The sequence below is a fragment of the Neovison vison genome, chromosome 3 (assembly GCF_020171115.1).
Source record: "Neovison vison isolate M4711 chromosome 3, ASM_NN_V1, whole genome shotgun sequence".
NCBI lineage: Eukaryota > Metazoa > Chordata > Mammalia > Carnivora > Mustelidae > Neogale > Neogale vison.
In genome coordinates this window covers 197,318,709-197,344,813 of record NC_058093.1, presented here as the reverse complement: position 1 = coordinate 197,344,813, position 26,105 = coordinate 197,318,709, and the positions used below count along the sequence as shown (strand labels likewise).

Here is a 26,105-nt window from a genome sequence, read left to right as displayed (position 1 = left end):
ACGGCCTGTGCCACCCGCCTGCCCAGAGCTCAGCCCCCGAACGGGAGGAGACACTCACCTGGGTCTCCATCTCCTGCTTCTTAAGCTTGATGAGGGACAGGCCAGAGAAGTCCATGGTGTCTGTGGTCAGAGAGGGGCGGGGGGGCAGGGGTGAGTGTCTGTGCACCTGCCCCCCCCCCAGCTACTACCAGGGCCCACACGCACCTCTCTCTTCGATCTGCTCCTGGCCGGACTTGCTGGAGGCCACCACGTTGGCGGCCATCTCGTTGACGGCGCGGGAGCACTCCTGGAGGCGGCTCAGGTGGGGGCTGTGCTTGTCTGCCTTCACCTGGAGGAGTGGGGGGCGGGTCATGCTCAGGCCCCCGCACAGGGGCTTTTGGGCGCACGGGGACACGTTGGCCACAGCCCAGACCAGAGGCAAGAGGCCGCCACGCACTGAGCCTCACCTTGGAAGCTGCCACGAGCTGGGCCGTGCTGGCCGCGATCTCGTGGGAGCAGACGATGAGCTCTTCGTACTTGCCCGTGTGAAGCACCACCCTGTCCGCCGACTCCCTGTGGACAGAGCCCGGCAGGCCTGGGTCTCCGACCCTGCAGCGGATGGGTCACCGCCACACTCCCTCCCCAGACCCTGAGCACCACACGCCCTGCTGCCCCCCACCTGGGGCAACATACACCAGCTGTGTGGCTCCCCAGCCCACGGCCTTGGAGGCGGAGATGAGGCCTTCGGTCCACCTAGAGTTCTTGGCATAAAACTCCTGCTGCGTGGCTGCCCCCTAGTGGCAACAGGAAGGCAGGGCAGAGGGGCCGGTCAGTGACGTCACCGGTGGCCATGGATCCCCACAGCCGCTCTGCCTTCACGTCTACCACAAGAGGACGTCCGGGGGCCATGGGGGGGTGGTATGGGGTTGTGAATCCGGGGCACACTGTGTGCCTTCTGGGGGGGGGGTTACATCACTGCACAGGTCCAGGAGCTCCTGCCCAAAGGAGCCCAGAGACCCCCTGAAGCCAAGAGGGTTGTGGCCTGGGATGAAGAGGGCTCGGAGGTCATGGTCCTTTCGGGAATCTGGCCTGACAGGGAAGGGCCCCACCTGGCCCAGCCAGGGATGCACGGGCTGACCAGAGGGGGGGCCTCACTCACCCGGCCGCTCTCCACAATTTCCTTCTGCAGGCTGGTGGATGTGGTCACCAAGAGCCGGATGGCCTGCCAAGCCCAGAACACAGCTCAGGGCTGGGCGGACTTTCCCAGGCGCACACTCCAGCCTGGGGGCCCAGCCAGCCACTCACCTTCATCAGGTCTGTGCAGGAATTGAGGATCCTGAGGGGAACAAATGTCGGGGGGGAGAGAAGAATCTTCAGTGTGGCGCCAGGGAGTCAGCCCTCCGGTGAACGACTACCGGGCCCCGACATGGGGGGCTCCCATGGCAGGGGGGATGTGCCTGCTTGTTCCCAGGCCTTTCTGGAGAGCCGAGCAGGCTGGACAGCACACCCGGGAACCCAGGGGGTTGTGGGGGGCATGAGCAGAGCTCACCTTTCATTCACCTCCAGCTTCACCCCGGAGCTGGCGTGGCGGGCCTGGTTCATCATGTCCTACACCAGTGATGGAGCTGTGAGCGCGCCGGGAGGAGGGCAGCGCAGGAGGCAGGGGGATGCCGCGCCGGACAAGCCGACTTCCTCATCCCCACCACCCGCCCAAAAAGCCACTGAGCAGGAGAGGAGGCCGCAGGGAGACAGGGCAAGGGGTACGGGGGTGGGGGTGGGGGGCAGGGTGCAGATCGAGGCAGAAAAGTGGGGTGACCTCCCCACCCTCCCTGCTATGAGCTGCAGAGGCCATCTGCCCCTTGCAGAGAGGCGGGGGGCATGGAGGTGGGCAGAGCCTGTGTTCAGCCCAGCCCAGTCCCCAAGGCTCCTGCAGAACCCAGAGGAGCCCCTGCACCCCAGATGTTACCTCAATCCTCCGCACAGCATCTTCGATGGCTGTGGCCGTGGCTGCCATCTCCTTGTCCACCATGGCCCCAAGCTCCTCCTGACGCACATCCAGGCTCTTGGGCTTCAGCTCCTGGGGAAGAGAGCCCAGAGGAGTCAAGGGGGCAGGCCCCGCGGAGGAGTCCGGGAGAGGCTGCAGCAGCGGCGGGCTGGGAGGTGGGGACACTGTCCATGCCCAGTGTCCTCCAGCTGCCGGCTCTGCATAGGTCCACCCGTTCAGCCCAAACTAAAGGGAAGTGCAGGGAAATCGGGGACCCCAGCCCATGCCCAGGGCCATGGCTGCAGCCCTCACCTGGCCCAGCTGCAGGATGCCCTGCAGGGGGCGTCGCACCAGGCTCGGCTGGGCCTGGTGCAGAGTCTGCTGCTCCTGCAGCTGCCCCAGGAGCTCCAGAGCACGGGCCCCGCACTCCCTGCACGTGTCCACCAGGCCTGCGGAGAGAGGTCCGTCAGGGGCCCGCACTGGGGAGCCCTGGAAGCAGCCCTGCGCTGGGTCTGACACTAGGACCCCCGGGAAGGCCCCCACGTCCCGGGGGGCCCACTTACGGTCTGCAGGGTCAGTAGGGGCCAGGTGGGAGGTGGCACTGCCGTTGACGATGGTGTCCGCAGCCAGGTAGGAGAACTGGGTCAGGGCTGCAACCAGCGCAGAGGCGTCTGGGGGAAGGAGAGACAAAACGCTAATGCCACCGCCGTGGAGCGAAGCCTGGACTGGACCCTATGGTGGGCTGCTCGGGTCTTCTGCCCCAAAGCCCAGCAGGCGCCAGGGCCCCCTGTTTATGCATGTGACGAGGCAGGCTCAGAGGGACCAAGGTCAAGCAGCTGGACAGCAGCCACAGCTGAGTGACGCCAGGCCAGCAGAGCGGGCAGGACGGGCTCCCGGCGGGCGTGGTGGGGGCACAGCTCTGGGAAACTCCCCAGTGGCAGGGGGCAGCTGCGGCCAGCAGACTGGGGACCCCGGGTCAGCAGCCTCTGCCCACCTCCGTCCTCTACCACCACGCTTACCTGACCTGGAGACCAGGTACTGGGCATGGCCCTTCTCTAGGGCGCTCACGGCATCCAGGGCGGCCTGGGCCCTGCTCACCAGGTAGTCTGCAAGCAGAGGAGAAGCGGTGAGGGGCGGAGCCTGCCTGGGGCCCCCACTGCCCTGCTGCTCTGCCTCTCGCCTCTCAGGGTCGCCGAGCACCCTTCCAGGCAAGGAAGGCGGCCCCAAGGGCGGCCCCGTGGCCCCACCTGGTGAGCTGGTGCAGCGCAGGTGCAGAGGGTCGTCCAGCTTGGCCACGGCGTCCTGAAGGATTCGCTCGGCCTCAGCCGCAGTGCCCCGCAGCACCGCGAACTGCTCGTCCAGGAGCCTCCGCTGCAGCTCCTGCTCCTGACTTTCCTGGAGCCAGAGGGGGAGGCTGCTCAGAGCCCCTGCTCCAGGGTGGGCACTGTGTGGCAGGCAGGGTGTGGGCGGGCGGCCCTGGGAGGGAGGCCTGTGGAGAGCCAATGCTCGGCCCGGCGCTGGGGCGGCTCCTGCGGGAGCTGGGTGGACAGCTCAGCAGTAGACGGACAGACACCCCAATTAAAAAAGCAAAGGGTCTGATCAAACCGTTCTCCCAAGATACACAAAACGCAATGAACACACCAAAGATATTCACTGTTACTGAGCCTTAGGGACAGCGCTAGGGCCACCAAAGTGAAGACCAGAGCAGCGTGTGCTGCGAGGGACACAGGGACATGGAAAACCGCATGTTCTCGGTGGGAAGGGAACAGTACAGCCACTTTCGTGCCTGGTGGCATCACCAACAGCCAAAGAGCAGAAACAAGCCAGATACTCAATGGATGGACAGACAGGATGCGGTCTGTCCCCAGGGTGGATGTTACTGCGCCACGACTCTCGGGGGAACCTGGCAAACAGCGCTCAGCGCAAGGAACCCGTCCCACGGGGGGGGCCCATCTGTGCGCGGGGTCTGGGATGGGTCGTTCTGGAGACAGAGCAGGGCAGTGAGCATCCGGGTAGGGCTGGCGCAGGCGGGTGTGGACTAACTGCTTCCGGGCAAGAGTTTCCTTGTGGAGCAGTCAGAGCCTTCTGCACCGACGGACCCGCGGACCCGCGCCCTCCCCTGTTGGAGGGGCGGGACAGGAGCCAACGGAGGGCAACAGCCCCGCAGTTCGGGGGCACCGTTACCTTGTCCGCCAGTTGTCCCCGCAGCTGAGCCGTCTCCTGCGCGCTGCGCTGCTGCTCCCGGCTCAGCGCCGCCTCCTTCTCGCGTGCCAGGCCCTGGGCTGCCTGCAGGTCCGCGTCCCGCTGCCGCATCGCGCTGCTCAGCGCCGCCTTCTCCGCGCTCAGCGCGTCCAGCCTCGAGCTCAGCTCCGACCCGCTCTGTGAGCACCGGCACGTGGGCGGGGCTCTGGGGCGCCCCTGCCCCGCATCCCCATAGACGGCTCTCCCCAGCGGAGAACTCCTGCGTGCCCCCGGGGCTGGGTCGGAGCTGCACCCCACGACTGCCAAGGGCCCCGTTCACGGGAAGGAGGACCCTAACCCTGTCCTGCCGGCTCCCGCCAGGCCACCCCGTCAGCAGGAGTACCTGCTCCGTGCGGGTCAGCGCCTCCTGTGCGCGCACCAGCTCTCCGGCCTTGGCCTCCAGCTCCTCCTTCAGCTTCTCCAGCAGGTCACTCTGCTCCTCCAGCTGGGACAGGACAGCAGGTCACGGGGGGCGGGGGGCAGGGGGCGTGGGGGCGACGGGGGCGGAGGGCGCCTGCGCACACTCGCGCACACCTTCATCTCTGACTCCCGTTTCACTTGCTCCATCTGGAAAGCCAGCTGCTCCTTCACCCGCGCCACCTCCTCCTGGCTCTGCTGCGTCACCGTCAGCTGCTTGGCCGTGTCCGCGTTCTGCAGGGGCAGAGGACAGACGCCTGCTTGGCACCGCTGGGGGCCGCAGGCAGTCCTGACCGTGACCCGCCCCGCCCACGCCCCCACCGACCTTCCTGAGCAGCTCGGCGTGCGTGCCGATGAGCTCGCTGTGCTTCTCCTTGAGCTTGTGGTAGCGCGCCTCGATGGCGCTGGCCTTCTCTGCAGGGGACACGAGAGGCTGTGGTCCTCAGCACGCACCCCCCCGCCCCCCGCCCCCCAGCCCCGCGCCGCTCACGCACTCTCGGCCTCCTCGCGCAGGCCCTGGTTGCGCTCGCCTTCCCGCTGGGCGGCCCGCAGCTGGGCCAGCTCGTGGCGGAGCTGCTCATTGTCCACCAGCGCCTTCTGCTTCTGCTTCCGCTGCTCCTCCAGCTCGGCCTCCAGCGCGTTCACCTGGCCCTTCAGCTGCGAGACGTAGCGCTGGGCCTGCACAGCAGAGGGCCGGCCTCATGGGGGCGCTGCCGGCGGGGGCAGGGACAGGGGGGCACACCGCCAGCCACGCCCTCACCTCCAGTTTGATCTTTTCCAGCTCCCCTCTCAGCATCTCCACCTCCCTCTTCAGGCTCTCGATCTGCACGTCCCTGGGGACAGACGGCCTTCAAGCTCAGCCCTGACCCCGCCGGGCCCCCACCACAGGCGGCACCCGGGCCCTCACCGATCGTCCTTCAAGGAGCCATTGGGGGGTCCAAACGTCTGGTCGAAGAGGTCAGCCACCACCTGCCACACAAACACAGTGACGCACTGCCAGCCCCCGAGGCCCGCCAGGCCAGGGGAGGGCAGGGGCAGAGGGCGTTAGACAGTTAGAGGGGGCCTCACCGCAGGCTCCCCAGCCGGGGGGCCCGTGCTGATCTCGATGAGATTCTCTGGCTCCTCGTCCTCGGGGGCCTCCTCAGGGATCACCACCACCGGCTTGATGTGCTCAGCCAGGGCCGAGGCCCGCAGGAAGTTGGGTGGTCCCTGGTGGGGGGGGGTGGCGATGTGCGGGAGCTGCTCGCGGCACCCCCTGCAGGAAGCCCCCTCGGTTGTCCCCGGAGCCCACAGGGCCCCACCAGGTACTCGGGATCCTCTGAGCGCCCAAGGAGGGAACAAGGCTGCAGCCTGGGGGAGCCGCGGGTACCTCGGGCAGCCGCGGGATCTGGATGAGCCGCTTGAAGTAGAGCATGTCCGAGGCTCTGCGGAAGAAGTTTCTGAGGCTATGAGGGCAGGAGAGGGGAGGTCACGGTGGAGCCAGGTCCGGCCGGGCAACCCCGGTTCCTCAGGCCCCAGAGCCTCCCCCTGCCCGGGCTGTACCTGTGAAACTGCTCATGGAACCGGTCCCTGTGGCCTTGCAGGGTGTCAGCCGGGAGACCTGAGGGCAGTGATGTTTGATGGGACCTCCCCTTGGCCCCCTGCTCCTGTGCCCACCCTATTCCGCCACCTTCTAGAACCCGGCAGAGAGGAGCGTGAACTCTGACAGAGGGAAGGGGTGCATGACCGTCGGCATCCTGACCGGGCTGGCCGGCGGGCGCGCCACGAGGGTCGCTTCGGGACTCAAGCCTGGGCGAAGAGCGTGCCGAGAGCTCACACCCCCGGGGCCGGGGGGTTCCGAGTGGGATGTGGGGACCGAGACCGCCTCGGAGGGTCCACCAGGGCCAAGCCCCTATGAACATGCAGCGGGAGACACGGGCCCCCTTGGACCTGCCACGCCAGCCCGCAGAGGATGTGCGGCACCACTCATGGCCGCCCCTGCGGAGACACCCGCCCCTCTCTGCACGAGATTTCGTGCAGAAAACAGCGATTTTCTGTCACAGCTGTGCTGTTCTGTTCACGGATAATGAATGTATTATTGCTACACTTAATTAGTAAATATGTCTAACGTGTCTCGATTTTCGTCTCTGCTGCAATACACGTCTGCTGCCTAAGCCGCCCAAGCGCAGCCCTGTGTGCCCCTGGCTGAACCCGGGGGGCGGGGGAGGCTCCCGGTCGGCTGCAGGGGGGGCGGGGGGAACTCACAGGCGTGCAGCTTGAACATGAGCTTCACGGTGTAGTGGTAGAGGTGGCTGCAGTCCTGGATGACCTGGATGAGGGGCGCCAGGCGGCACTGGCCCGAGGACATCTGGGACACAGCAATGGCCGTGTTGAGCTGCCGGAACACTGCCAACAGAGGTGGAAGGAGGAGCGTGCGCGTGAGGAGCAGTGCACACTCGGGGACGGCCACGGTGGGGACAGCGGCAGAGCGCAGGCCACACGCCATCCTCTCCGGGCATCATCAGAACCACCCAGGGGGCGGCAGCCCGGGTCCCTGCCGCGCCAGTCCCGGCTGGGCAGGACGACTCTGCCCGGGGTCCCTGGACACCAAAATGCTCTCCACTGCTAGTATGGGAGCCCCCGGTGCTGTGGCCGCCCCAGAGGGAGCCCCAGAGCCCTCATTGCCTAGGGCGACAGCAGCTTTGGGCTAACAACACAGCGTGGCTGGCGTGTCCCCGACAGCGTCAACATAGCGTATCCAAGCCAAGGGGCTTGGGCGACAGGGGGATCATGTGCCCATGGGCCTCAAGGTCAGGGAAAGGAGGCGGCTGAAGGCTATACAGGCCAAGTGCCTCCTCTTAACGGCTGTCGAGAGAGAGGTCAGTTCCGCAAACCCCAAGTGACCCCGAAACCTCACTTGCACCCGGGGTCGGTCTCCCCCGTCCCGGACAATCAAGCCTTTCATCGCATCAGCTAAGTGGGAGGGAAAGGGACAAACACGAAGCTGCCCCCACCGCACTTGGCCTCTTCGCCAGAGCCCGGAGAGAAACAACAATGGAGAGACCACACGCCAGGGAGGCCCACACACGACACAGACGCCAGGACTCTGTTCCAGAATGCTGGGCCCCAAGCTCTGGGGTCCTCTGCCCACCTGGCCTAGAGTGGGACCATTTGCAAACCTCCACAGTGACACAAGAATGCCCGGGAGGGAAAGGAGGAGGACGAGGAACCAGCGAAGGACAGTCCTCCTTCCTAAACCTTCACGTGTCAAGTCATATACTTATTCCCGTAAAAATCGAGACACACACGAAATACTATTTCGGGTTCGTATAAGGACAAATCCATCCATTTCTCCACTGAGGACCATTCGGATGGTTCCGTTAAAACGGCATGGTGGGGAACGCCTTGGCACCCTTTCCTGGGGGACACGCTGGCCGGTGGACTACTAGGGGTCCCCCTTTCCTTGGTGCTTCCTCAAGACGTCAGTGTCCCCAGGGATGGGGCACCTGCCTGGGGGTTTTCTCTACCTTCCCTCGTGGGGACAGCTGTGAGAGGCACGGCCCATCTATGCCGCTCACAGCTGGCAGCCAGGCTCCCCAGCAGGACCTGGGCTCCCCTGGGTGCAGCTCTGAGCCCAGACCCATCTCTAAGTCCCGATTTTCCCTTAAAAAGGCATTTGCTCCTCCTTCTCCTATAAAGAGCCCTGAGTCACCCAACAGGCCATCCTGACGCTGCCGCCCAGAACAATTGCGTCTGCGGCCCTGAGAGGGGGAGCCCTTGAAGGTTTCCTGTCCGGCGGTGGCCGGGTCCCTGGGCTGGGAAGGCCAACATGACTCACAGCCCTTTTATAGCAGGAAACAGGCAAGATGACCCAAAGCAGCTCTCTGCTGGGTGAGTTTTGCAGATGCCCGAGGCCAGGGGAAGCGGGGAGCCCGGCTCAGGAACTGGAGACCACACCGTGACGTGACCCAGACACACCCCTGGGGCCTCGCACCCTGCAGGGGCACGGCTAGTTGGCGGGGCTCAGTTCTCATCCGGCTGTGGGCCCTGAGCGAGCACACTGGACCTGGGCGGGCTGGGCGTGCCCCCCGCCTGGCATACCTGATTCAGAAAGCCGCAGCTCGCAGTCCATGTAGTCGAACATTTCCACGGTGAGCTGGAAGCTACAAAGGGGAAAGTGGGGGCCTGAACGGAGGGGCTGGGGACTCGCCCCATGAACTCCCCCCAGGTGGGAGGAGGGAGCACAGTTCACCCACGCACCTCTACAGAGGACAGCCATCCCTCAGCCCAGGACACCCGATTCCAAGGAAACCCCAGGCCTCTGGTTCAGCCTCAGAGCTCTGAGGCTCGGGACCCCTGCCCCAGCTGCCCACTGCGGAGCACCCACCCGTGGGACTCACATGTTGTTGACGTCAGTCCCTGCGGTCTTCTCCAGCACCTCGTCTGTCACCTCCAGGCCTGCGGGAAACTGGGGGTGCTACAAAGAGGACACCCCACTCAGGTGAGGCCCAGGCTGAGCCCAGCTCAGAACTGGTTCCGGTTTCCCAGGACAGGAGGCTGGAGAGGTCCCCATCTGCCCTGGGAACTGGCTGAGGGGGGCCGTGGGTGACTGGGGAGACCAGGAAGGGAAGCAGGGGCCGTCCAGCCAGGGCAGGAGACTGTCCAGAGCCCAGGGCAAGGCTGACACCCCCTCCAGCATGGGCGGGAAATGCCCCAAGGTGTGCGGACTCTCACAGCACCCTGGGCACCCCATGTTTCTCCTCAGGTCAAGATCGGGACATAGGGGATCCTGCTTGCAGGGACATCTCAGAGATCAAAGCCCCAGGGTCCCCCCCTCCAGCCCCACAACTCCCAAGGAAACTACCTTCAGGTGGAAGGCGATTTTGGTCAGCAGGAGTTTGGTGTAAACATTCACCAGCTGCCCGTAGCGGTCGTGCAAATGTCCCTGCGGAGGGAGGAAGCCAGGGTGAGGCCCTGTTGCCCCCAGAACCTGCCCCCCAAATCCTACAGGACCTGGATACGCTTTGGGGCAAGCGAGACTGTGGAGGCGGGAGGGGAAAGGGAGCCGGCTTGGTGGCCTTCCTTCACCCGCCGCACAGACGGACATGCCCGCGCGGGTATGGCCCACTGCGCCGAAGGACCTCCACCGACCCTCCTCTTTGTCTCCAGCTCTTTGCTTAATTTTTTAGAAATCTTACTCCTAGTCCTTCTTGCCAAAGAAACTCTCATTGAGAAGAGGGCTCTCTGTCCAGGGCAGTAGGCCAGCTCTGAGCTGGGACACTTCATTAAAATGCTGGTGGCGGTCAGGGAGGCCCACTCTGCCCGGGCCGTGCACATATCCTGCCGGCTGCCTCCCCATCCCTCCCACACCGTGTCCCCTGTGTTCACACCGGCTGGGCCCGTGTCTGCAAAGAGCACCACAGACACTGTTTTCTTTACCACAAGGGACATCATGCAACGCGGCCATTCACACCCTGTCCCGCTCGGGCCTTCCTCTGGCCAGTCCTAGGAGGCCCCCCACCCCCGGCCCAGCCCACAAGGCCCCAGCAGTCCTCCCAGGGGACAAAGAAGGCCAGAGGCCCGACGCCTAACCCCCCCGATTCTCTCAGGGTCTGGGAGTGGATCTTAGGGTGCGAGCTCCTGGGCTCTCAGTTACTGTGGGCAGGACTCTCCTGGTGGTTTTGCTGAACCCAGTTCCCAATCCTGAGACTCTAACACAGCCAGTCTTGGTGGGGGACAAGGAGTCTGCACCCCCCGCACTGGCCGTAACCGCCTGTCAGACACCCAGACTCGGGCGTCGCCACATTTCCCAGCTCTGGGGGGAGATGCAGGGCTGGTGAGTGTGTGCGGCAGGAGGGCCCTGCAGGTAGGCGAGGCTCCCCCTGACATTTCCCTCCCACACGGTCACCCCAGGCGGCACCATAACTTCTGCTCAAGGGACAGGAGGGAAGGGACGCCCATCTGTGGAAAACGTCCATTCACTCGGCCCCACGTGTGGGGAGTGGAACCCCAAGCAGGACAAAAGCCGGACTCTGGACGGTGCCCCGAGGAAGGTGCTCAGGCCCTCGCGCACTCCCCCACCTACCCACAGGTCGCCAATCTCCCGAATGTTGCTCCGGTGGCGCTGGCAGTCCTGCAGCACCTGCGGCACGAGGGAGGAAGAGGCCAGTCCGGCACGGGCGGGGTCCCCACAGAGGCACCCCCCCCATCCCATGCTAGCTGGCCCTCCAAGAGCGGGGAAGGACGGGCCTTCAAAGGGACGCTGCTCTGCCTCCCTGGAGTGCAGGCCTGTTCAGGCAGCAGCAGATGGAGGGCCCAGGAGACCTGAGCCCCGCCCCCCACCGCCCCGGGACCAGCGGGCAGTGGCTACTCACATTCGGGTGTCCGTCTCGGAGCACCTTGTGGAGGACGTGGCAGAACTTCCAGCTGAGGATGGCGCTACTGGGGAGCGGCAGACCAATGGCGTAGGACCAGAAGGTGAAGGCCCCCTTCTCATGGTGAGTGCCCAGAATGATGCCTGCCAGGGTTAAGGTCAAGAGCAGGAGGTAGAGACTCAAGTGTGCGGAAGGCTGGAGGGGGCCCAGCAAGCACAGCTCGGTGATACAGGGGGCAGGCTAGCCCCTCACCCACAGCCCCTCGGCAACTTCTCCCCACATCTCTCCCTTTGCGTGTCTGCCAGAGTTCACCGCAAGCTATGGTTTTCTGCCAAGGTCAAGAAAATGAGCAAGGTCAAGCCTCAGGAATTTAACCAGGCCCAACAGCCCACGATAAATGGTGTTTCCCAGATGGGATTCAGAATGTGCAGGAAGCAGAGCAAGTGTGGTCCAGGCCTCTGTCTCCAAGAGGGCACACCCGACGGAGCTCTGGGGGCCGGCCACCTGCAGCGCCCCCTACCCCCAACTCATTTCCCACCAAGTCCAGAGACCATGCAGGGCGGACCCACGTCCGCCTCACACTGTCCGCGCCCTCCCCGGGCCAGAGGGACAACGGCTGCTGAGGCAGGGAAGGATACGGCGGGCATGCTTCTCCTTCACGGGGGCCTCCTGGGTGTTGATGGCTTTGCTGATGCTGATGGCCTGGGAGGGGACAGAGGAGGCAGAGGTCAGAGACCCACCAGGACGACTTCCCCAGAAGGCACATAGGACAGATTCTTCGGCCAGTGGAAGGCAGAGGAAATGGCCATTCTCTCAACCTAATGTAACCAGAGCTCAGAAGACTTATTTTTGAGAATTTATGTATTTACTGAGAAAGAATGGGTATGAGCAGGAGGAGGGGCAGAGGGAGAGGGAGAAGCAGGCTCCCCGCTGAGCAGGGAGCACAGACTCGATCCCAGGACCCCGGGATCATGACCTGAGCTGAAGGTGGACATTTAACCAACTGAGCCACCCAGGCTCCCAGGAAGACTTTTCTTTCACTTGTTATGTGCGGCTCAAAGGGAGCAAGAGGTGGTGCCAAAAAGCCATTAGGAGCCTCCAGGGGGCTGGGAAGCAAGGACAGAAGCCAGGGTAGCTGCAAGAGGCTAACTCTGGGAGGGCACCTGCGTGTGTTTAGCTCATCCCAGAGGGTGAGCTCCCCCACCCCTCAGGGCCCCAGGGCAGCACCCAGTCACCCAACATGGCAGCCTCCACCCGGTCCCTCCCCAGCCCTTAGGACACTCCATGAAGACAGGTGTCAGACTCCCACCCCCCACATTACCGGGGGTCAAGGCCACATAACCACCCCCTGGAGAACCAGGCAGAACCCAAGTCCTGTGGCCCGTCTGCCACACAGGCCACCTCCCTCCTGGGTGAGGACTCAGCACGCGCCCTGAAGCAGACAACGATAGAGGCCCGACTAGGGCAAGCAGGGGAATCCACCTACCATATTTACAGGCCCCACTTGGGCCCTGAGCAAGCAGCCAACTCATTGCCAGCAGAGGTCCTCACCCACCTCCACCTGCCGCTGCCCCATCTCCTCCCCCTCAGCTAAATGGCTTCTTGGACGGGGCTGCTCCCCTACCCAAGGTCCCCGGCGCCCACTGCCCTCTCCGGCCCGACTCCCCCAGGAACCAGAGCTGGCCCTGGACTGACCCGAGGCTGTGTTTTTACTTTTTTATTTTTATTTTATTTCTCCACCTGTAGGCAAGCGGATAAGCCTCTGGGCACCTGCCCGGTATGGGGCGGGGACACGGGCCTGTGTGGATGGAGGGGAGCTGCCCAGGCCACTGGTGGAAGGGAGAGTAGGTTCTTGGCAAAGGCAGACGCCATTCCAGCCCAGCCGGCACTCCCATCTCCCTCACGGGTCCTATCACTGGGGCCCACCCCAGCCTGACCCCCTAGCCATGCTAGGACCTGCGACAGGCTGAGCAAGGGTCAGGGGTGCCGTGTGCACCCACCCTGCGGCCCAGGACCCCAGCCTACAGGTCAGGGCCTGGTCAACAGCACACATGTGTATGGTGGCCCGACTGGGGCAGGAGTGGGGAGGGGGCAGGGCAGAGGGAGCCCCAAGGAGCAGCCCTGATGCTCTCTTCTTAGCCTGGAAGCCGCCATGCAATCCGCCCCCAGCACCTACACAGTGTAACTGCCCAGCCTGGCGAGGAGGCAATGTCACTCACGAACTGGTCTACTATGAGCGGACTTTGGGGCCACTTGGCAAGGCTGGGAGACATCCTCCGTCAGTAAGAAAGCAACCCTACAGGAGCGAAAGCAGTCCTCTCTGAGCAGACATGCGGCTTCGGAACCCACACAGCGCCCCCTCCCCCCCACCCCCACTCCAGCCCACAGTAGCCCCATCGCAGGGATACAGGAGTACCGGGGCTGCAGCAGACCCCACAGCGGGCCCCCTGGGGGCCACTCCTGCCATCCCATCCCACGGTCCACAGAGAACCCCAGACAGGCTCTGGCTTCTTTATTCCCAAAGGCTCAGCAAGCCAGACCCGGGAGGCTCCCTTGGCAATGTTTGCCAACCCTCTGCCAGCGCAGCCTCCCTGAGCGGACTCGGGAGAGGGGCAGAGCCCAGACCTCACTTGTCCCCGTCCCCTGTAATAACCACGCCCCGCGCGGGCAGAGCTCATCCCCAACAGCAGTGATGACAGTGACGATCCCCAACTGTCATTTCCTGGGTGATTACTCCGTGCCAGGCACAGGCAACACGCCTCCAGCAGCAGCCCTAGGAAGTGACCACAAGCCCACTCTCCTGATGAGAAAACCGAGGTACAGCGAGGTTAGGTGTCCCGTCCTAAGGGCTAAGCCAGGTCCGGCAGACTGCTGTCGTTAGCGAGTCTGCCGTCAGCGCCCCAGGCAACGCCCTCCCCTGCAGGCACAGAGCTGGGAGGGGCAGGCAGAGGAGGCCAGGCCTCCCCCAGCAGAAGGCAGCTGCCGGCTCCCACACCAGGAGCGGACTGTCTCTGGGGGGATGTAACTCCATCCCCCAGCTGCCCTGACACCTGAGCTGGCTCTTCTGATGACTGCCACCTGGTCCAGCCTGATCCGGAAGATTCTGGGCGAGAGAAGAGCCCAAGCTACCCGTGCAGAACAGGATGGGGAGGCCCATGCGATGTCTTCTGCCTGAGTCCTGCAGCGGACCCCAGCAAGGGGGTTTGGTATTTACTGCTCTGCCTCCTGGAGGCCCCCCTTCCTCCTCGGGGTGGGGTGGGGGCCGTCGCTGGAGAGCAGACGCACAGACACACCCTAAAGGAATGGGCTGGCTAGGGCCCAGCAAGGGAGGGGAGTGGTGGGGAAGGCGCCTTTTCCCCTGAGCAGGGAGGAGGCTGGGAGAGCTCAGGAAGGAGGCCATAAGCAGCCCTGGCGGCGGGAGCCAAGAGCGTGTGGCCAAGCTGAAGGTGGGGTGCCTGGGTGAGGCCACCCGCCTCCAGCCTTCCCTACAGGTCACTAAACACAGCCTCTACTTCATCGCTGGTCCGAACGCAGAGAAGCACCGGCCCCCTCCCTGCCACCCCTCCGGGTCTCTACTCCTCGGCCCCCTCCCTGCTACCACCCTAGAGCAGTCTCCCCTGATTAAAGCTTCTCCGTGGACTTGGCAACTTGGCAGTCCCTGTTCTGTCGTCCACCCTACCCCGAAGGTCAACGGCGTGGGGGAAGGGCCCTGGCGACTCCGGTTGCTGCTGCACCCCGCGGCCCCTAAATGGTGCCTGGCACAGGGAGGGCAGGCTCCGGGGCCCCAGTGAGATGTGGGGACTTGGGTCCATGGCAGGGTCTGAGCATCAGCTCCTCCCTCCCTGTGCTGGCTGCAGGAACAGGGTCCCCCCTGGGGCGGGAACACGGCCCCCTTGTGTGCAGGGCAGCAGATGTGTGGGTCGGGAAGCCTCACAAGGAGGCACAGTGTTCACACACAGGGCGTCTGTGCACACTCCACAGGGCCCTGCTCTTCCTACCAGGCTCGGCAGGCAAGCCAAGCCTCGTCCCAGGAGGGGATGTCAGGCCCCAGGGACGCCCTAGCTTGTCCTGAGTGGGCTGCAGGAGTGGGGAGAGCGTTAGTGTCCTTCTCCTTGGTGCTGGGATGAACCTATGCTGGGCGGCTGTGACACAGATCGGCACTGAGAGTGGACAGTCTCGAGGCAGCTCTGATGGTCAGCAACACGGACTGGGTCCACACTGCGTGGTGCCCTTACAGCAGGCCGACAGGTGGCTGGCGGGGGCAGGGGTGTTACTGAAGTCAGAGGGGAGCCCAGTACCACCATCAGGGTGCTTTCCAGCCTGCTGGACTGAAAAAAGGCTTCTTTCTGCCCTGGGACAGCCCCCCAGGCCAGAACTACCCCAGCAGCTCTGACAACAGCCCATTAATCCCGCCCTGCTGGCAGGCTCAGTCGCCAGGGAGAGAGGCAGCTCTGAGTGGAATGGGCTGATGACGGGGCTCGGTGTCTGGGCGGAAAACCCAGAGCTGGAGAGAAGGGTCCTGGGTGGGAGGAAGGACAGGGGCGACCAGTTTGGGCTCCTGGGGAAGAGGGGAGGCAGTTCCCACTGGACCTTCCCATGGTCAGGATGGGGAGAGCGGGGGGGACAGCTCCCCCCGCTGCAGGAAAACAGGACAAGAACAACAATGGGGAGTGCCAGGGCAGCTGTGAGACCCCAGAAATGCCCAGGGGGACTTTGGTGTGAGCCCGAGGGTCTGCAGAGATGGGTCTCTTACATGGCGAGCGTGAGACAGTAAACCGTTTCACGGCATTCAGGCCACTGCCGCCCCTTCTGCACTGGAAAAAGCCAACAAGGCCACACCCCAGGCCCTGGGCAGCCACCTCCCAGCCTCTAGGAGTCTGCACTTTGTTCCACCCGGTGCCCGGATGGGGAGCGGCCTGACTCTCTGAAGGACAAAGGTGGGAAAGGCCCTGGGGTTGGCCAGAGGCCAAGGGATGGAAGGCTCCAGCAGGGGCTGGAGGCACCATCGGCATTGGAGGCACCGGGAAGCTTTGAGCCACAACTGATGCAAACGGGGCTCCATAACCTGATCATAAAAGGATTTCTATCAAGTTCAGCCACTGTCAAGCAGCACGTCAAGCACTCCATCACTATTAGCTCATTTAATCCCCGAAGTCTCCCTAGGGGGAGGCAGATGAGGAAATGGAGGCTCCGGGAAGGTACTCACTCGCCCAAGGTCATGGTGATGAAACGCTGACCAAGGCCTTGCTCCCTCAGACACCTGTCTAAGTGCTTTGCATGTTGACTCGACCCTCCCCCAAGCACAAAGACAGGGAAGCGGCCCTGCTCAGGACACCATCCTCTCTGCCACCACGGGGGCCAGGAGGAGGGAGGCTGGGTCATCCTCCTTTGCCCTGCCACAGGAACCCACCAGCCCCACGGCCACCCCCGCTCCGGGAGGACCTGGCCCGACTCCAGGTCAGGAAGCACATTGTGGATCAGGGATTCGTTCCGACCTCAGGTAAAAACAGCATCGGGGCAACGCGGCAAAGCTCATGGGCCTCGGCATGGCCGCCCATTCCCCCGAACAAGGGCATCCAACTCTGGACTCTGACCTTCATCTCCACTTACCCTGGCTCTCTCCCAGGGCAGCTTCTGTCCTGCAGCCAGGAAAAGTGAAGCATGAGGAGACCATCCAAGGACCAGGCTGGCCAGAGCCACCAATGGCACCAGTCCTCGGAGGAGCAACTGGCAGGGACACACACCCGGAGGCCTCCCAGCAGGTGCCGATGTGGGCAAGAGGAGGCCTGTGGGGCAGCCGGGCCCAGCTGGAGCCACAGCAGGTGGTACCCGAGAGGCTGGGTGCCCGGTGCGGACTGCAGAAGCAGGGCCTCGGGGCGCAGGCCTGATCAGCGAAGCCGGACGACCAAGTCTGGAAGTTGCCATTGGCAGCTGCTCACTGCAACACGGTGCCTGCCCCGGCGGCCGTGGGCCTTCACAGAGAGCAAAGGGGGCCCTGGGAAGTTTGGGAAGAGCCCCATAGTCAGGCAGGGCAGGGGGAGGAGACAGTCACAGAGGATAGAGGGAGAGTGTGGGCATCTCACAGAGCCAATGGTTCTCGGCCCAATGCTCACCAACACCCGGTATACAGTTCTGGAAACCCATAGCCTTTGGCAAGGAGCTAAGTGAGTGGCTGTCCTCTGGGAGACCGGACATTCGAAAGACCCCTCTGCTAGGAGTCCCTGCACTGGGGCACAAGGACAGGTCTTCTCTCCCATCCCCCGTCAGCAAGGTTCCAGCACCCACGCCAGCCTGCGGACACCAGGTGCCTCGTCCCGGATCACGGGCAGCCTCTGCTGCAGAAACTTCCCCCTTCCAGACAGAGGCTTTCCCGTGTGGGAAGCAGGAATGAAAAACCCCTGGGTCCTCCAGAACGCACACATGCACGCCGCGTGTCCAAAACACCTCGCTGGGTTCCAGCCACATGTTCCTCCCTTTCCTTCCTCATGGGGCAAGTCAGGTCCCAACTCTCCCATCACCCAGCTCTGAACTGAAATGTTCCCTCCCGGAGGGTCTTCCCACCCGCTCAGGAGGGCGGACAGCATCCTCTGTTCACTCCTCCAGGATGTTTAGGATCCAAAACCATCTGTTCTCCACTTACCCTCGGCTTCTACCTTTGACCCCCAAACAGATGTGCTCAGTACAAGGGACCTTATGAGTCTTCCGCTCCCCGCTGCATCGCCAGTCCCCAAACCGTGCCTGGCAGTCAATAAATCTTTATTGGATGAGTCAGAGTGAACACTTGAATGAACAAAAGCTCTTTCACACATACGTTCTGGTTAAATTCAAGGCTGTGAGTGTCTTTTTTTTCCAGCTAATAATCTAACCACTAGTTACCTAGTAAAAGCAACTATAAAACATTTTTTTATTCTGAAAATCCTGAAGTGAATCAGACTTAAGCTTCCTTGTGCCGTTATCAGGACACTTAACAGAGGCACCCAACGGGGATAAAAACGTCCTTCAAAGAGCCGAGGCACAGCGACGGGCAGCGTTTCCAAAGCGATGTGTGAAGGACAGAGAGACCTCGCTCAAAAGTGGCTGCCATCTCGCCAGCCCCTGCTGGAAGCAAACACAGGATTTCTGCAGCTGAGGAGGCGCTGGGATGCGGTCACATGCAAAGCAGGGAGGTGCCCTGCAGCTCCCGGATTCCGCAGACGGGAAGTCAGAGGAGCAGGGCTGGTCCTACCCCGATTCCTTCCACAGCCGTCTCTCCCCATGCGTGTGCCCCAGTCCACACTCAGCCTGGGCTCCGCCACCATCCTGTTTATGACACTGGGGGGAAAGGTGGACGCCTACACCCCGTCCAGTGGCAGGACAGGCAGGAGCCAGGGAAGGATCCCGCCTTTCCCCAGGATGCAGCTAACGCGTGGCAGCCGGACCCAAAGCCACTTCTCCCCGGGGCTCTGCAGGTGACACACAGAGACAAAGATGACGCACCCCCGAGTCCCGCCTCCACAGGCTGCTTCTGGACAGACAGGGAGCCAGCCAGGCCCTGGTGATATCACAGACAGACCTGCCTGTCCCACAAGCCAGGGGGCTGAGTCACCCCCAGGCAGGCGGACCTACTGCTGCCTGAGGATTGTGATTATTTCAAAAAGAGAAACAAACCAATCCTGCCGGGCCTGAACTTCTGTTGACGAGCTCAATCTTCTCTGCAGTGGGTGCTGGGGGGTCTCCCAGGCCTCACCAGGTGGCTGTGTCCAAGGAGGGAGAGCCGCGAGCCCCAAGGCATCCACAAAGTGTGTCCCCCGAGCCATGTGCTCCGAGGGGCTAGGGCACCAGAAGGACCAACAAGATCCTGCCTGAGGATCTCGGGGTTCAGGGAGTAGGACTTCGGGACTCAGAGCCAGAAGCAATGCCATCCCGTCCCCATGCGCAAGCGCACAGCGGGACACATCTAATGGACCAGCTGCCGTGTACGGGGTGGGGGAAGGGATGATGGCTTCACAAACGAGGTGATACCTGAGTCCACCTGGAAGTCCAGTGGAGGGGAAGGGCACCGCCAACAGTGAGGCCCGGCTGGCAGAGGCATCTCTACTCTTTGGGCCAAGTGTCTCAGGTTAGCAGACTGGGTTTCCCTGAGCCTCAGCCAGCAGGCCTAGACTCGAGTTTCCACAGCGAGCTGTGGGAAGGAGCAAATGAGTGCCCAGTTGGGTTTCATTCACGACTGGACCCGCCTGGGGCTGGCTGGGACGCTGGGCTGGGGGCAAGGAAGGGACCTGCTGGCTTCCCCCCAACCTCCCTAGGGTGTCCCTGGAAGTAGGGGCCTGCAGGCCCCGGCGAAGGGGGAGTGCTTGGAGAGCATGAGCTCCTGTGGGCTCCTCCTCCCAGGAAGAGGCTGTCCCCCACTTTCCTGCTTCCCTTCCAGACCGCCTTCGCTCCCCCTTTACAGACGGCTAAACTAGGCACACAGGGACAGAATCCAACAGGGACAGGATTTCAAGTTCTTTCAGTCCAACCTGCTTTTCTGTACACAAGGCAACAGCTAACAACACCCAGTGTTTCTTTTGCACCAGGCAGTCCCGCAAAACCTCACAGCCCCTCCCCGGGAGTCTGGCTCTGACCTCCTCGGCCACAGCACCCCTGGCCCCCTGACTCCCCTCTCATCTCCTTCGTGGAGACGGAAACTCCTGGAGAGGACAAGAGTGGTCTCTTGCGGCACAGCCTGTGGCACAGCCCAAAGCACCAGAGCAGCCAAGCAACCAAAGGTCCTCAGGAACGGGCCTGGGGGCAAGCTCACACCAACGATAGGAAGGGCAGGACTGGCAGCCCCGGCCCCACCCCAACCTGGGCCAACTGGTCACCTGACAGCCAGAGAGCAGAGGGAGATTCTGGGGGATTCTGGTGGCTTGGGGAGTTAGGAAGTCAGCTGCCTGCTTGGGCATCACCAAGTGGAGGTCGTCTGGTGCCCTGGTGGGAAACGGCGGTGACCACGGTGGAAAGGGCACAGCTCACCACCCAGGACACACCCCAGGTGACTCGGGCCTTGGCTCACCTCTGTTCTTCAGCCAACCGGTCTGTACCAGGTGCCAGGTACCACGCCTGAATGTGGGGACCTCATGCCCTCCCACACGACCATGGGGGCACCCAACGGGGTTGCGGGGTGGGGAGTGCTCTCTGCTCACCACATGGTTTCAGTCTCTTCCCAAACTCGGAGGCCAGGGGAAATTTTTTTGGTAAACATTTACAGGAGGCCCAGAAAGGGGTCGGTGACTTGGGAAGTGTTAGAACACCACGGCGTTTATAGGGAATAATGAAGACACAAAGGCGGGCGTAGGTAAGTCCGGTCAGAGGAGACTCTGTGGACGGGGTGACGGGCACCCGCGGGATGGGAAGTCAGGGTAGAAAGGCCAGCACGTCACATATGGGAGTCGGAAGGAATACTGCATTTGGGGGAATGGTTCTCAAACCCAAACTCAAGGTCCCAAACACATGTTTGTGTTCTGTGGGGCGCCTTTAAGGAGACTCCCTGGTTAGGGGACTCAAACAACAAAACAAAAAACCACTGCCTGAGGTTTATCTGGGCACAATCACTCCTAATCTCCAGCACCTTCACTTGGACACGTTAAAGACCCCAGGTGATTCTACCACTAGGCGGGCCACGGGGCTCGAACCTGACTCGTGAGCCCAGACAGACGCACGCTGTCAAACACACGACATATATGGAAGAGTCAGGAGGAAAAGAACATAGAAGATCCCATTCCTAATTTTTACAGCGATTACATACTGAAAGGGTTAGAATTTGGGAACGCTGGGGTCAGCAAAATACAGTTAGGCTGACACCCACCTGTGTCTGCGTGTTTGCCCTGTGGCTACAAGGAAATCTCGAATTACACAGGAGCCGTGTGTTCCGTTTCTACCGGCCAGTGTTGCTCTAACGTGAGCCAGCGCTGACAAGTCCCAAATGTCAAAAAACATTACTCTTCACAAGATTTCGATTCCCCGGAGGGTGCTGAAGGGATGTGTCACCAACCGGGAAAACGGGCCCTATGAACTGTTTTTGACCTGCTCTGCCCTCCTCACCCCTGCACGGGGTGTGTGGGGGGGTGTCCTCCTCAATGGAAAACCCCTAACACCTGGGTAGTCTCGCCTCTCTAACAGGCGCCCACCCACTGGGCTTGGATCCTGGAGCAGCACGGGCCCTCTCTCTGTCCTGGCCTGAAAAAAAAAAAGCTTTCGGGCTCGATGTCTCTATCTTGCAGAGGAAACCGACCAGAGAAGCACAAATACTCCTAGATAAGGAAAAAGCAAGTCTGACATTCAGCACTTCCACGACTCCTATCTGCTGAGTCCTCATCCGTGAGATGCCTCAAAGATGGGTCTCTGCTCTAGTTGAAGTTCTGGAAAGAGCTCTCAGATGGTAAAGCTGGTGGGGGGTGGGGAAGAAGGGAAAGTCACGGCTGGCTACCTGCAGAGCACCGAGCACCGGACCGTGCGTTTTGCACTCTGGGTGTATCAGCCGCCTGGGACCGCTGTAACAGCTCACCTCAAACCAAGCACCTTCAAACAACACACACTGCGATCATCTTACGGTTCTGGAGATAAGAAGTCCAAGACCGGTCTTCCGGAGGTGCCAGCAGTGCATCATTTCTTTCTAGAGGCTCCACGGACAACGCCATTCCTTGCCTTCTCCACCGTCTACAGGACGTCCACCTTCTTTGCTGAAGGGCCCCTTTCCCAACTCAAAGCCAGCACCAGCCAGTTCCTTGCAGACCACTCCTCTGACCTCACAACGGTTAAAGGCCCTAGGAATACACTGGGCCCACCTGACAAAACCAGGACAATCGGCCTATTTTAAGGTCAGCTGACTGACATTTTCTTACCAAGTATGATAAAGTACTCACAGGTTCCAGGAATTAGGATGGGGCCATCTTTGAGGGCCTGCCTGTCACACAGTGTTTCTCTGTACCTCAGAGCAGCCACTGGGGGCGGGTGGAATTAATCTCTTTTTACAGGTGAGGAAATAGACTCAGGAGTTAAGCAACTTGCCCAAGGGCACAGGCTAGCAGCACTCAGGTCCACCTGCCTGTAAGCAATTCCCATGACACATCATCTTGTTTTTTAACAGTATGGCTAGTTTTGGGTTCAAAATGCAAATATACTGTGTTCTACGGCATTCTGTACTCAGAATGTTACAACAATGAAAAGTTAACACTATTGTGTCATCTCCATTTTGAAAAGGGGTTTTATCACCAAAAGGACCAAAGTCGTGGGGAAGAATAGACCCACTTTCCAGAGGCCCCCTCTGGGATTACACAAACACTCACACCATGCAAACACCCCAAGGACCAGTTACACAAAGGGAAGCGTGACTGCTCTCCCTTAACGCTCCTGACTGGGGTAGGGAATGGACCTTTGCAAAATGGGGTGTGGCCTGCCGAGAAAACTAATGTGGAAGTATTTTTCACCCCCACCCCCCGCTCCCCTAGCTCTGGATCCAGGAGCCGAAGGAGAGAGTCGAGGCTGAATGATGCCAAGGACAAGTTCTAAAGCAAGCCAAAGTGCTCTCCTCACAACACAGGGCACGGTAGTAAACGTGAAGACAGAAGCAGTGGATTCCGAAGGGAAGATGGGTCCGAGAATTGGATGTGCTATTTTCTGTAAGTAGCAACCTCAGCTCTCTGGGTCCTTTCCACCAATGGGACCTCACTGGCAGCTCACTAGATATTTCTGGGAGCGAGCTAATTAAATATTAACGATGTATAAAATCTTTATCCTCCACCCCTCAATAAGTCATTCTGAAGACAAGCAAATCTAGACGCTGAACCCAAACTCCATCTCTCCAGCAAAAAAAAAAAGGGGGGGCGGTTAGGGATGGTAAATCCTATGAGATTCACCTGTTACAAAGTTATTCATTATCAAGTAACCCTCTCAGCCCTGTAGAAAAACCCAACTAGAAAAACAAAAGCAAGCCAAAAACAACAACAACAAAAAAACCAAAAAAAAACCCACACCTGTTTATTTACCAAACCAACCACTAAAATGTATGGATCTAGATCAGAGATACTTTGTCTTTCACATTAAAGAAGGTCACCCTTGATTTATAATAAAAGTAAGATTAATGGAACAGGCCCTTTAAATTGTATCTCTATGTACCAATCAGACCTCTTTATACCTCCTCAAAAGCGGAGGGGACCTAAAAACAGAGAATAAAGCTCTGACAACACCCAGATTCTCTCTACCAATTAAATTTTCCTCTCCATCCTTGCACAAACTCCTACCACAATTAATTATGTATTAATGCCTTTAAATTAAATGCCACATTTATTTTGATATTGGGCTATCCAGGCTGAAAATAGGCCAGATGAGGAGGATCAGGAGGACAAATTAATAATTTTCAGGTGAGTTGGTTCCAACCCTTGGCTTTCATAAAGCCTCCGTGTTCCAAAATTTCATTATTGTTTTCACTGCTAATGGTAAGCACAAAGGTTAGGAGGTCCCCTTGAGTTTTTTCCTTATTTCAAAATGAAAGCTGTTGTAGACAGCGCGTAGATAACTCGGTTTGAAAGCAACCGCGGAAGTCACTGCTATGGGCAGGGACAGGTGGGAAGGAACTTGCTACAGCAAGCCGCCACAAATGTCACCATTCGGCTTCAGACAGGAGGGGTCCTTTCGGCTTCCTTTATTTCTAAAGTAAAATTGTTCTGCTATTTCGGTCTTGGGTGACTGGCTCTAGCAAACAACCGAGCGCGCTCTCCCCTCCCCCGAGGCAGACGAACACCTTAATATTTGTAAAATAAAAAGGAACAGAAAACTAGAGGCAGAGCCGCGACTGCGAACTGTGTTTTCGGCAGGAACACATGCACCAACACACACCCACGCCATTGCTGAATTTTCAAAATAACCTTCCCAGGATAGGCGCGTGGGATGCGCAGGAAGGGAGCCCGAGGAAGTTTCTGTCTGTCAGGCGCCCGTGTTTAATAAGGGGGTGTGAACCTATTTATACGTGGGCCAGCGCTCAGGCAAACAAGTCTGGCTACATACGTGAAACTTTTCGCCCGGCGTATAATAAGATATTGTGCGGCCCTGGAAAACAGCTCCGGCGAAGAGGAAACTGGGAGTTTCCTTCAAGGAAACGCTCTGCTTCCCCGAGGTGGGAGCGTTTTTCGCACGGCCTGGAAAGTGGTGGCAGGAGCCCGGCTGCTAGGGCCGGGGAGGGACGGCGCGGCCGAGGCAGAGGAATCCAGGTAGGCCCCGCCGGGAGGCGCTCCTAGGCCCGGGCACACCTGACCCCACCTGGCTCATCGCTGCATCCTCCCCCGCACCGCACCTGGGTCGCCCGCCACCTCGCTCCCGGGCCACCTCTGTCCCCTCCGCCTGGGTCGCTCGCCACCTCGCCCCCTCCCGGCGACCTCGGCCCCCTCCTCCTGGGGTCGCCTTCCACCTCGGCCTCCCGGCCACCTTCGCTCCCCCTCCACCTCGCTCCCGGGTCACCTCGGTCCCCTCCACCTGGGTCGCCCGTCGCCTCGTTCCCAAGCCACCCGCCTCCCCCCCACACTCCGGCACCCCGCCACCTCAGTCCCCCGGCGGCCTCTCTCGGCCCCGTCACCCGCGCGCGCTTCCGGTTCACCTGCGCGCGGGGCGGCTCGGGGGGCGGCGGCCCGGGCGCAAGGTGGCCGGTGGCGGCCGCAGCCCGGGAGCCGAGGAGGCGCGCGCCGGCCAGGCCCCGAGGGGCGCCCCCCGCCCGCCCGCCCGCGGCCCCGCCGCTCGCCTGGGTCTTGTCGAACTGCTCGCGCTCGGCCTCCAGGCTATGGCCCGGCCTGCGGCTCAGCACCCGCGCCGGCACGCTCTTGATGCTGTTCATCCTGCCGCCGCCGCCGCTCGCGCTCCCGGCCCGGCTCGGCGCGACTGAGCGTCACGGACGCCCGCCCCAGCCTAGGCACCACGAGGCGGCCGCACAGCGCTCGGCCGCCCCGCCCCTGCGCGCGGGGGCGGGGGAGAAAACCTCCCCCTCGACCGCCCCGCCCCCGCCCCGGGCCCGCCCCTCGCTGGGCGGAGCCCCGGCCGAGGTCCCCAGCCCCTCCACACCTCTGCCTTACCTCCCTGGGCCCCAAGTCTCTTGCCCACCTCCACACCCCGGACGCACGAAGTCCTGTCTACCCCAGAGGAGGATCTGGCTAACTGGAGAAAACTTGGCCTCAATGAATCTGAACAATAGAATCACAACTAGACTTTTTTTTTTTCCTTTTTAGTCTTAATTTATGTGTGAAAATGCATACAAGTAAGCCGTCCCCTTTGCGCATCTCTAACCCAGCAGCAGCTCTCTTCCACGGCCGGCTGTGGGATGAATCTTCGGAGGCTGCAGGCTCCGCATGCAGACACCTTGCCAGAGCCGAGGCACTGCGAGGGGAAGAGGACAGGCAGGGCCCGGACAACCTGCAGACAGAGCTGAACACAACACAGGGCTGGGCCATCAAAGCGTATCTTTAACGACGCCGCAGGAGGTCGTGGGAGTCTTTAAAAAACATTGTTATTATTGGTTTCCTTTTTAAATTATCCGTCACAAGACTGAAGTAAAAGAAAAGAATACATGTTTTATATATTGTTTATATTTATATATTTTTATATATATATATTTATATACATATATTTTTATATATTTATATATATAAAATCAATCACAGTTCTCCCAAATGTATGCTATCAAATAATTTTTTTGCTGTCCTCAGTTTTTCTCTCAAAATATAGGTGTGAAATTGCCCAATACATGTACTAAAGCCCCCCCCCCCTTGAAGAAGAAGTGTGATGCCTGAAGATGGTCTCCCCTTCTGTAACTTCATGGATTAATCTCGTCTTGCCCCAAGATGGACACTGGATACTTGAAAAGCTGTATCTGACCAGGTTCTTTTGACTCTACCAAAAAGAAATTAACCATGCTATATCTAATTCCAATCCCTGAAAGATCTCTCTACCAGAATAACAAGGGCTAATGTTTATCGATTGCTTATTATTTGCCAGACACTGAGCTAAGTCCTTCATATGTACTGTTGCATTTTTAATCCCCAGCTCCCCGGTCAAGAGCTGTGGCTTGGTGGCTCCAGACCAGCTGTTTCTCAGACTCTTTCCACAATGAACAAAACCAAGTTATCCCG

The 26,105-nt window shown here is 60.8% G+C and overlaps 1 protein-coding gene across 2 annotated transcripts in view; it reads right to left on the bottom strand.

Annotated features, from left to right (window-relative positions):
- Positions 1 to 24,910, bottom strand: part of HIP1R (huntingtin interacting protein 1 related) — a 29,080-nt gene extending 4,170 nt beyond the window's left edge. Inside the window, exons 1-30 of one of the 2 annotated variants that reach the window (XM_044243456.1) lie at positions 24,725 to 24,910; positions 11,613 to 11,676; positions 10,975 to 11,117; positions 10,686 to 10,742; positions 9,465 to 9,545; positions 9,001 to 9,077; positions 8,702 to 8,763; positions 6,866 to 7,006; positions 6,164 to 6,221; positions 5,991 to 6,066; positions 5,690 to 5,830; positions 5,529 to 5,590; positions 5,382 to 5,454; positions 5,116 to 5,299; positions 4,947 to 5,035; positions 4,739 to 4,855; positions 4,548 to 4,649; positions 4,148 to 4,342; positions 3,211 to 3,358; positions 2,983 to 3,069; positions 2,527 to 2,634; positions 2,276 to 2,412; positions 1,946 to 2,056; positions 1,529 to 1,587; positions 1,285 to 1,315; positions 1,139 to 1,201; positions 673 to 773; positions 447 to 552; positions 205 to 328; positions 59 to 120 (exon numbers count right to left, since the gene is read on the bottom strand). In XM_044243456.1, coding sequence (XP_044099391.1) covers positions 59 to 120; positions 205 to 328; positions 447 to 552; positions 673 to 773; positions 1,139 to 1,201; positions 1,285 to 1,315; positions 1,529 to 1,587; positions 1,946 to 2,056; positions 2,276 to 2,412; positions 2,527 to 2,634; positions 2,983 to 3,069; positions 3,211 to 3,358; positions 4,148 to 4,342; positions 4,548 to 4,649; positions 4,739 to 4,855; positions 4,947 to 5,035; positions 5,116 to 5,299; positions 5,382 to 5,454; positions 5,529 to 5,590; positions 5,690 to 5,830; positions 5,991 to 6,066; positions 6,164 to 6,221; positions 6,866 to 7,006; positions 8,702 to 8,763; positions 9,001 to 9,077; positions 9,465 to 9,545; positions 10,686 to 10,742; positions 10,975 to 11,117; positions 11,613 to 11,676; positions 24,725 to 24,817 — 2,952 coding nt within the window. In that variant the 5' untranslated portion in view covers positions 24,818 to 24,910. Of the gene's footprint in view, positions 1 to 58; positions 121 to 204; positions 329 to 446; positions 553 to 658; positions 774 to 1,138; positions 1,202 to 1,284; positions 1,316 to 1,528; positions 1,588 to 1,945; positions 2,057 to 2,275; positions 2,413 to 2,526; positions 2,635 to 2,982; positions 3,070 to 3,210; positions 3,359 to 4,147; positions 4,343 to 4,547; positions 4,650 to 4,738; positions 4,856 to 4,946; positions 5,036 to 5,115; positions 5,300 to 5,381; positions 5,455 to 5,528; positions 5,591 to 5,689; positions 5,831 to 5,990; positions 6,067 to 6,163; positions 6,222 to 6,865; positions 7,007 to 8,701; positions 8,764 to 9,000; positions 9,078 to 9,464; positions 9,546 to 10,685; positions 10,743 to 10,974; positions 11,118 to 11,612; positions 11,677 to 24,724 lie in introns of those variants that run through there. The other variant, XM_044243457.1, reaches the window with a different exon arrangement.
- Between the last annotated feature and the right edge of the window lie 1,195 nt (positions 24,911 to 26,105).